The sequence below is a fragment of the Telopea speciosissima genome, chromosome 8 (assembly GCF_018873765.1).
Source record: "Telopea speciosissima isolate NSW1024214 ecotype Mountain lineage chromosome 8, Tspe_v1, whole genome shotgun sequence".
NCBI classification, from domain to species: Eukaryota; Viridiplantae; Streptophyta; class Magnoliopsida; order Proteales; family Proteaceae; genus Telopea; species Telopea speciosissima.
In genome coordinates, this window is record NC_057923.1 from 60,253,521 (window position 1) to 60,264,135 (window position 10,615).

Below are 10,615 nucleotides of genomic sequence, written 5' to 3' on the forward strand. Positions count from 1 at the left end.
AGAAGATTTCACCAGCTAGCACTTGGTAAAGCTAATCCTCAAGTAGTCCCTCCTGCAACTGGTTGGAACTATGTATTGAACAAAATTCAAGGATATTATGATATTATTCTTAAAAATGTTGACTCTATAACCTTCTGAGGTCAATCCAATGCTGCAATGCTTGTCTGGAATATGTCTATAGGGGTGGATTAACTAGGATGTTCTCCCATTCTCCCCAACTACATCCTATACAGTTTTGGTTGGTATGATTATGTCACCTTGTGAAACTAATCTGAAAGAATTTCCACTGCAAGGCAAAATCTCAATTATTTAGGAACCAAAGTAGATGCACTGACTCAACCTATACTGTTGTATTCTAATCCCCTCATTTGAGATTAAAAAAAAAATGAAAGGAAAATAAACCCCTCTCAATATATTTTTCTTATAGATGGGATAGAAGAACAAAACTGCTACAACAAAATTGGACCTGGTGGACATACCAGACGGATCTGACCATGAAGTGAAAATACTAGAACAGGTTTGTAACCCACACCCCAACCCCCCCCCCCCCCAAAAAAAAATAAATTTATAATAATAAAATAAAAAAAACAAAACAGAAAGGAAAAACTCTAAAGGCAGTTAGTTTTTGAATCTGATGCTCCGACTGATTCCAGCATTGATACCAGATACCTCCCCACCATAAGGGCCACTTGGCTTTTTGACCTCCCTCACCTGCCCTTTCCTACGCACAACTGCATCCTTATGCTTCAACTGCAAACCATCCAATAAGAAGTGTTAATTCACAGGCACTTTAGCTTGATTCATTGAATATCTAGAATTTTTTATTTAATATACCCTGTATTTCTTCCTTGGGTTCTTGGTAAGCTTCTTCCGAGCACGAGTGAGTCCTCTATTCTTTTCCATCTGACGTCAAAAAAATTGTTGGAAACATGACGAGATTTTTATTGTGGGTTAGAAACATGATGAGATTTAGATGCAGTAGAAAATGAAAGTAAACATGGAAGATTTTACACCAGCAATTAACTGACCTGGTAGGTAATATGACGTTTACCATCTACAACTTCTGTTTCTGGTAACAATGGGACTTTCGGGGCTCTGCAGAGAGAGACAAAAACAAAAAAAAAGAAAAGAATGAGAACATGAACAACTGAGAGAACAAGTTCAGGTTACATTTCTCCTCAGACATGGGGGGCCAAAATGGGTCAGGCAATGTTGACCATGGGGGTAAGCACACAAGCAATGTGACCCATTACTACCTGAATCAGAAAAATCAGGCCATCAGCCGGTTGTTCTAGGTCAGCCAGCTGAGTTGTTTAGGCTCCATTTGTTTTCAGGTTAAATTTATCATTTTACATGGTGCTTACCTGGAAACAAACAGGAGCCTGAGTGAAGATTCCTAATTGAGTCCAGCTGAGCAAGAAGGTAAAGGTTAAGCCTAGAATCAAAAACCTGACTTGCTTCTTAATCAGGTCGATACAAGTAATAAGCCGAACCCAAGGTTTGTACATTTGTCTGAATCTGTTCTCTTCTTCAATAGGTAATCATGAGTAATGACCAATTACTTAAAAAGAGTAACTCAACAATGACACAAGGTTGGAAAACCTCGCAAACTGTATTGATTCAGCCCAAAAAAAAAAGTAGACGTTTTACTTCATAATTCCATTAGAGAGTCGTGGAAAACTTGCACCTGTATTGAGTAATTATTCAAAACTCAATTAACATTTTTTTTTGGGGGGGGGGGGGGATTTGGTTCAGTGAATCTTTAAAGTTTAAACCTCAGCAACCATGCAATAGTTGTCAAAACAAACCTTGCATACAGCTCAGCTTTGGCAGAAAGTTTTGCAGACCGTTGCTGTTTCACTTGTTTATAAAATTCATCTTCTGACCCTTCTGATTTCCCTCCTTCACCATCATCATCATCATCATCAAAATTAGCATCCAACTCAGCTTGTTCATCCTCCTGATCTCTGAGATCATCATCATCCATTAACTCAACCCCAGCTCTTGCAAGAACTTGGAGTTCATGCTTCCTTCGTCTTTCTCCAATATCATCCCTCTTGGGTACATCATCGTCACCAGAAACAACCTTGAACAACACAATTAGAAGTACAAACTAAAAAAGTCAGGAAAATGCTTTATCACGAAAAAAAACTTATAACAGCAAAAATGACATAAACAAAGATTCGCATCATAATGAGAAGAGACCAAAATCACAGTAGGCATGAAGACATTAATCAACAGACAGGACTGTTTCAACAGGTATCACATGCCCCTAAAAAGAAAATAAATTAAGCCAACTGTACGTTAGGGAACAACTAAATTCCAAACTAGCTAGGGCCTGGGGCCCTGGGCTCTCAACCATTTGCTCTAGAGCTAAATCTCAGCTCGTTAAATAATGAAGCTCCACTTAATGAAAAAACTATTCATTGGGTATTATCTGTCCTCGTTCTCAATAATTGATCACGCGCTATCCATTGACAATAGGATGAAAACCAAATACACCATGTGAACTCCCTTAAAGAAATATAAAATGTCAAATCAAGATCAATACCTTGGATTTATTCACATTTGCAGCAACAAGTTGTGACATTGAGCATGCCAAATTTGCATGTCCATCATTCAAACCACGCGCTCCAGCCTCCTTATCGATAACCTCATCATCAAAATCATCCAATGTTTCAAGCTTCCTGTCCAATTGCAATCTATGTGAACTACAATCCTCTCAATGTAAGTGGACAGAACATGACTACATGAATCCTTCAGCAAGTTGATACCTGTTCACTGGTTGCACAAGATGTTCTATAGATCTATCTGGCTTTGGTGCTACAGACCTAAAAACACCTTTCTGCTTCAGCTTTTCTTCAAGTCTCGCTCTTACTTTCAGCATTTCTATGCTTTGCACGGCAACTTGATCATTCTGTTAATTTTACATACTTCAAATGAATCTGGAACATGCCAACTAAAAGATATGCATATTTTTTGGTAAATAAGCAAAAGAAAAGAATCTAGAGGTTGTGTAAAATATCATTGCTAATGACTGTTTACTGACCTGACGCTTGCGTTTCTCTTCTTTGTTGACATGACCCTTAAAAAAGCCTTCCCCTACCAGTTCAGTTGTTTCATGCGGCTGCAATTATAATGGGAAATTTTGAGAAATGAACTTACAGGAACATCACTGAAATACATAAATCATTAACAGGATACCATAGCTACTTCATGGTTTTCAGCCGTTGAGGTGGAAGATAATTTGTGATCTGCAGTGGAGGGTTTAGAAGTCAATGTGACATCTTCCATGACCTTTGCTCCTGAGTCCATCCCACCAGATTTATTGAGAATCTTTTCAATTTCAGGAGGAAGATTCTCATCAAGCTGCTTCACCTGTCAGTGGAATGTGTCAGTAACTTCCAAGCTTTCATTTTTTTTTTTGGGGGGGGGGTGGGGGTGGGGGAAACCATCTTAATAATATCATTGACACTTGGAGACATATCAGCTCAGAAACAAGGAAGAAAAGGAGGCAGGAAATGACTGAACACATCTCCAGTGGCCATCTTGCTTAAAAAATATATTTGACACATAGAAGCCCAAACATAGATACTTGTGAGGAAAATGGGTCAAATTATTCCCATCATTAAGAAAATACAAGATTTAAATCGATGATGCCATGAACACTTTAAAATTTCTCCTTTTCCCTCATTAAAAAAAGGGCATACCCAGTTGCACGAGGCTCCCGCCACTGCGGGGTCTGGGGAGGGTCATAATGTACGCAGCCTTACCCCTGCTTCCGCAGAGAGGCTGTTTCCAGACTCGAACCCGTGAACACGTCACAGGCCTTTTCCCTCATTGAGTTTCATTAATACAAAAGGAAAATTGAAAGGTGTGTATAATTTGTAGTATTTACTTCCAAACAACATTCAATTAGAACTTTCTTTCTGAGAAAGGTCGGCTTGCAATGACCATTCACCTATCAATATGATGAGGATCCAAAGGGCAAAAGACAAAGAAACAATGAAGAAGAAACAACCCCCCCCCCCCAAAAGGAAAACAAAGAAGGAGGGACCAGAGTGGAATTGAAGGCCCAAAAAACACTTGGTGTCCCACAGCTTCCTTGCTATGAAATATCATCAGCCATATTATTCAATTGTCTACGCTTTCACCATAATAAATCATTCATAGGGGAATCAACTTTGGCAGTGTTATGAGTTGTAAGCACCTCCAAGATATGCCTGCCTCCCTCTCCATCTTCCACATTTTTATATACAAAAGATAATAGCCCCCTTGTTGATATCAATGCAAGTCATTCGATTTCACCTGAATCACTTTATATTGACCAATACATATTAAATATTTACTTAAGACTACTATAAAGCTTAAATTTAAAAAAAAAAAAATTGAACACCACTTCTTATGAATCTGTTTGTACTTGACTTTCTACATTCACTGCCAAGAAAATTCTCTAGAAATACGGTATCAAACTGGCATCCCAGGCATCCTATAAGAAGCCCCATATTATTAAATGGAAAATAAATGGCTGCTTAAAATATTTTAAGCATTAATGCATTCCGAAATGAAAATGAATCACTGGATAACAGTTTATACAATTTATCAAACACAATCAATAATTAGGAATGGTAAATTTGACAGGACTTTCAGTTCTAACATAATAAGCTACTTAATGAATAATATCTTGGACAAGATGCCGATTCTGACTTAAAAAGAATTATTCACAAAATAGATTAGGAAAAATATGAGGACCTTCTCCAACAAACTCTTGATCTCTACAAGTCGAGCAATGACTGGATGATCACGAACTGGGTGGCCCTCAGACTTGAGAAGAAGATAAAAACCAATAGATTGGCAATAAGTCAACAATAGAAGCTGTTTTGTCTTCAAATACTGCAGACCTCCTCTGCCAGTGGTTTTACTCTCTTCTACCTTCAGAAATAACAGAAACATTTAGGGATGCAGTGTTAACTGTTAAACAAGACTAACAGAAAAGAAAGAGCACACTTTAAATTTCAAAGAAAAACTGATATGGGTGAAGGCCATCTGATTTCTCAGCCTTTATCATACTCTTGATCTACATTTCTACAAGTGTGGAGATTGGTACCCGCCATTTAATTGATCTAAGGGTTTTTCATTGGACACAAATCAACTAACCTCCTGATGAATTATTCTTTCTGGATCATGATCTCAAGGATCAGTTTATATCAATAATACAACAGTAACAATAGAGAGTGGATCCACAGCAGATCATCTGATCCTATTTTTGGTATTAGGAGACACATTCCTAGTCTAGATCTGGGACAGCTGTGACCAATCTGATATCAATCATTGAGACCATCAGCTGGAGTTACTGTCAAACTGTTTCTGATGATCCATTCTGACCAATAGATCCAACTATTGAGCAGAGGTTATGGTCAGATAGTTCTCTTGAGAACTAAGATCAATGAATGGGTTAGCATACTCTTAGAGAAGAGAGAAGATCCAATTCCAATCATTGATCTGCTTTACTGGTCCCATTGTATCTCAATATTTTCTAAAGAATGTGCTGCTGCCAACACTCAATTTTATTTTATTAGGGGGGGGGAGGGGGGAGCTGTGAAACACAGCACTCCCAGGTAGATGGGAAAAGGTTAGAGGTCTGAGATCCTGACCTAAGTATCCCCTGATTGGTTTCTTTTGATTGTCAGTAGTGGGGCCACGATGAACAGAAGGAAGAAGTACCTTGGTTAGAAGTGGATTCACTTTCCTCTCGAGTTCATCAAGAGCATCATTCAGTTCTGACAGCAAACCAACCAACTCTGGAGCGGAACTGTAAGCATGTAATAGGTTAGATAATAGAAGCATCACTCTAACACTTGGAACTCCCATGATATGTTGAATTTTGGCACACATATCATATGAGACCGAATATTTCTACTCAAAATAATCAAGAAAAAAGTTGTATTTGAAAGCAAAGATGATAATCTTTGCCACATGTTTAGATGTATAATTAGCTTTCAGACCTAATATATCTAAATCAATTTTATACATCCTTATTTCAAAATCATTAAGCATGTAAGTTTTTCGGGCTCCGCAGCAACATAATTCATGTAAAGAAGGGCTAAAGTAAAAAAAAAAATTTAAATGAATAATAGATTTTATTAAAAAGAGAAAATAACAAAAATCAGCAAAGCAGCAGCCCAAAAGCCTCCCACCCCACCCCCAAACCCATAAAAAAAAATACACACACGGGGAAAAGAATCTGAAAGAGAAGTCTGAAATCCATTCAAATTCACTGGACTATGATGAAAGACATAAGCAGTACCGTTTCCAAAAGCAACTGTCTTCCAATAGCAACAGAACATTCAGTTTTAGTAAACAGCCCACCAGCTTAGAACGAAACCACTACCAAGTCCCAATTCCCAACTCATCCATCATAACATCATGGAATCATAGTTTTCAAGCATTCCTTTGCCTATCTAAATCGAAAAAAGGAACAAAAAGGAGTGCCACTTCACTGGATCCTCTCCCTAGACAACTACTTAACATCCATCCAGTTGACCTTGGAGATCCACTAAAGACAAAGGGGGGATATTCTCTAAGTATCTAATGACAAGAGTTGTTTTTAATCACACCATACACTTGAACCAGAACAAACTAGATAAACCTAAAATTCACCTGGCTCTGTATAACTACTGAGATCTGGTCACTCATACATATAGAATGCATGTGTTGGATACATATATGATAAAATCCTACAATGAGTTCACTGCTATATATATCAAAAGAATTTCCATGTCTTCTCCAGTAACAAAATCAGTTTAAATATTCAAAACAGCAAAAGAAAAACACTCACCTATAAACAACATCCATTTGTTCCTCTCTTGACAAAGCATTAATGTCTTTTTTGACCTCCTCGTAAGCTGTCCCAGTGTCATCTTCAGCTTCTTTATTTGCACGAGGCTTTGCCGAGGACCTCCCTTTAAACAAAATATCCTGCGCAAGGAAGGAAAGTGATATTTCATCTATTTATATCAAATCTATCCCCCCCCCCCCCCAGCTCCTCTTACAAGTGAATTGAAGGGCCCCTAGGATTTTAGAGAGCAAGAGTCGTGATAAATTTGCCATACTTCTGATCGCTCAGCTGGGGAGAACTCCCCCAACCCCCCCCCCCCACCCCCCAAACCAAAAAAAAAGGAGAAAAAACAGCACCAAGCTACATACAAGTAAATTGGTGATATGAAATTCTCACCTCTAACACTTTTGGTTCTGCATCAGAATCACTCTCATCCTGCTCAGCATCTTCAAGGCCAAAATCTTCCATTGAAAGAGATTTAGCCTTCTCTTTCTGCAATCTCAAAACCTCTGCTTCTTCCTCCGCAGGGAGGTCCTCATCACTTGATTGTAGCTTTAAATATCAATAAAAAAAATGCATCATAATTCAACTTTTTTTTTTTTTTAATATTGCTTCTTTCAATTATTCGGTTCAACATGCGTATGTAAATCATGGGTTTAATCATTTTTAAAGGTAAAATGTAAAATTCTGTATGGAAACTACAATTTAGTGGTCTCTATACATTTAATGGATGCAAAAGGAAACAAAATCCCTTTGCCATTTTAAAAAGGTAAAGACTATCAAATACTTACCTCATAATCAGCATTATCTGCATTATAGTACAGGTCCTTCCACCTACCCCATACAGCCTTCTTTTCATCCTCATCTTCAACATCATCATGCAGTTCATCCTCAACTCCACCAATCCTTTGCCGTAAAAACCTTTGCTGCCTTGCAACTAGCAATGTAATTGCAATTAATTACTAATTAAGTAATTAGTCAACATAGGAACATAGATTCAATGCAAATCAAATTTCAATTAAAAAAATTATCAAACTAAGACACTAGTGCTTCTGATGAGCTAACAGTTATAATTTAAGTCTAAACAATTCATAAATAAACATCCAGCAAACCGTCAACAATGTATTCTCAATTACGCCGCATCCAAATAGCCATAGCTCTCAAATAAACATAGAAGATAATATCAAACTGCGCAGCATGATATTTAGTTAATGGATTTGGTAATCCGGTGATTAGGATGGACATGTTTGCAAAGAAATAGTAGCAAAATAAAGAAGGATGCAGCAGGTCAGGTTCACCAGAGACTTCCACAGGGAGTTACATCCAAAGTTTATGCAAAAAAACTTCAAGGAAGCTGGCGTTTTCAATGAGAGCATAGCTTTCAAGGCAAGAAAGGGGGTTTTGCACCATATCTGATATTGACCAATGACATAGAGATGAGTTACTCACACTGTTTTTCCTTCTCCTTTCACTAACATAGTTCGAGATCTCGCCGAGTTTCTCGGTTTTTGGAAAAGCTGAGACGATACTGCCTGCGAGTCTCTAAAGTACAATATCTTGGCGAGATCTCGGATCTCGGTTTGGATCTCGGTTTCGACCCATTTTTTAACCCACCTACCACTTAAATACCTCACCTAACTCGACAGAACTCGACATATCTCGGCGAGATCTCGGGTTGACCCAAAGTTGAGGCTTCGAGTTGGAAAAAAAAAATGCACCAACTTGGCGAGATCTCGACTCGTCTCGGTTTTTCCAAGAGCCAAGTTGGTACCGAGACCCGAGTTTTAGTACCTTGTTCACTAAGAATAAGGTCTTTGAGTTGATTGCTACAAACCTCTTGAACGTTCAGTATATAGGACCCCCAGGTTATGAAGGGACTTGAATTTTATTTGCAGTGGAATGAATCCCACATTAGAAGTCTCAGACAATATGGTTCAAGAGAAAAAAACAAACAAATAACGAAAGTCATAAATTAGAACAGCTACCAATAGACACATGCAGCCAAAACAAACACACAATCTTCACTCGCTAATTGTTAATAATACCAATTGATCAGGCCGACTACACAATGCTCAAAAGTGTAATTATCGTTTGACCCAATCAAGAGACAATGTCACATGTTTTCTTCTGTGACGAAGCTGGGGTCCCAACTAATATATTTCACAAATCCAACTTATTTCACTCTTGAAAATATATCTGAAATTTGTTTTAACAAGACAGGTTGGATACAATACATCTCCCCACATGCCATTAATTCAAATGCATGTGATGCTAGCATAAAAGGGTGGCCCAAACTAAGAAAATTTTAGGAACAGGAACAATGGATTGAATTTCAGGGTTGCTTGCTATCCTCCCAATTCAAATGTGTAAATGAATGTTGTGGGCATATGTAACAGCTCCTACATATTGTAGTTAATACCTCATAAGGACCATCATCATTTCTTTAAAGTCAACAGATGCCCAAATCAAAGCATTCTCAAAAAAGTTGAAATAATTAGTAACTAACTAAATGAGGTCATCGGAAGGTTCCATGTAGCCGACCCCATTTAGTGGGACAAGGCCGAGTTGTTGTTGTTAATTGACATTTGAAAACAATAATGGTTCAGTGTGGGCATCCCAAATTTTGGCCTGGTTCTGAATAGTTCGATTTACCCAAGAGAGTAGACTCATACCATTACAATAGCAGCACGGAAAAAGTTAAGAGGATTCAAATGCTCTAGTCCATGATTTGCTCTCATCCATATATATAATCATTTGACCATTGCACACAATTGAATCAAAATAAATTTAGCAAATGCATACTACAAACGTAACAAGTATCATGTGCCATTCTCCTCACTTTTTGCTGCAAGGCCAGTAAGTTGTGTATCATCATCATCATCATCATCATTATCCTGCATACAGTACAAAGGTAAGAACACCAGAACAAGACTTTACCACTTACAAACACAATGTCACCAGCTCTTCTAATAAGAACGAAATCTTCTAAATATTGGGAGAATATACAAAGTTTACAACCTAACATATCTATGTCTTCTATTATCCTAGTACATAAAATGGCCTGAGAAACCAGAGAAGTAAGAAGGTGCAACTACACTATCACCAACAGCATTACAAATTTTAGCCAAGGCGTCGACACATCAATTAGATTCTATTTGCCACTTTTTCCGAGGACCCAAGGCTCAAATTTGTCAAATTCAAATCAGAAAATAGATATCCGTCAGTCATGATTAACTACCTAACCCACAAGTTGCTGATTAAAGGAGTAGCTTATGGTAAGTAGTACAACAAGTTTATCGCAACTAGAATTCAGAAAAAGATAGCAACAAACCTCAAAATCAAAGACAGGCTGCTCGTCATCATCATCAGATGCTCCAAAATCCTCATCCACACCCACGTCCAGCGGAACTACATCCCTCTGCTTATGAACTGCAATAATACGACACCAATGGAGTGGGGAAAAAACTTTCACGAATATTGAATTAAAAAAGGGAGGGGGAGGGGGAGAAATCAAAGTTGACAGAAACAATCGAGATATACAAGGCAGTGAACAATGGAATTACATGCATCAACTTCGTCATCCATATCTTCCTCCGGGAAATACTCATCTCGAGTTTTCTCTTTAGGATTTTTGATGTCTTTCTTCTGCCGCTTCGGTCCCTTACCCATTACTAACAAGCTTGTAAATAGCAGATTACAGAGCTGCGCAGCAGCGTGCTTCGAAGCGCAAGAGAGAAGAGATTGGGAGGAGTATTTTGTACTAATAAGTGACTAGAG

General features: G+C 38.0%; 1 protein-coding gene across 2 annotated transcripts; it reads right to left on the reverse strand.

Annotated features, from left to right (window-relative positions):
* Positions 1-418: 418 nt before the first annotated feature.
* Positions 419-10,615, reverse strand: LOC122671257 (something about silencing protein 10-like). 2 transcript variants are annotated; one of them, XM_043868385.1, is made up of 17 exons: positions 10,402-10,614; positions 10,170-10,267; positions 9,678-9,732; positions 7,630-7,775; positions 7,235-7,390; positions 6,839-6,978; positions 5,725-5,812; positions 4,753-4,932; positions 3,205-3,378; positions 3,050-3,127; positions 2,775-2,917; positions 2,552-2,687; positions 1,809-2,086; positions 1,029-1,095; positions 835-903; positions 577-750; positions 419-501 (listed from the first exon to the last, which is right to left on the reverse strand). In XM_043868385.1, exons 1-16 carry the CDS (start codon positions 10,505-10,507, stop codon positions 619-621), a joined length of 2,046 nt encoding a protein of 681 aa, XP_043724320.1. In that variant the 5' UTR covers positions 10,508-10,614; the 3' UTR covers positions 419-501; positions 577-618. The 2 variants fall into 2 exon arrangements, with proteins under 2 accessions (XP_043724320.1, XP_043724321.1); XM_043868386.1 differs by lacking the exons at positions 419-501; positions 577-750; positions 835-903; positions 1,029-1,095 and adding an exon at positions 1,477-1,602 and having other exon boundaries at positions 1,776-2,086; positions 10,402-10,615.

What these genes read in the sequence shown, in the direction of transcription:
- LOC122671257 (XM_043868385.1), bottom strand. Translation starts at nt 10,507, where the DNA reads ATGGGTAAGGGACCGAAGCGGCAGAAGAAAGACATCAAAAATCCTAAA. An exon ending in CTTGTGCAACCAGTGAACAG is followed by an intron (nt 2,688 to 2,774) that starts GTATCAACTTGC and finishes GCAATTGGACAG; the next exon opens with GAAGCTTGAAACATTGGATG. An exon ending in AAAGCTGAGCTGTATGCAAG is followed by an intron (nt 1,096 to 1,808) that starts GTTTGTTTTGAC and finishes CTCTCTCTGCAG; the next exon opens with AGCCCCGAAAGTCCCATTGT.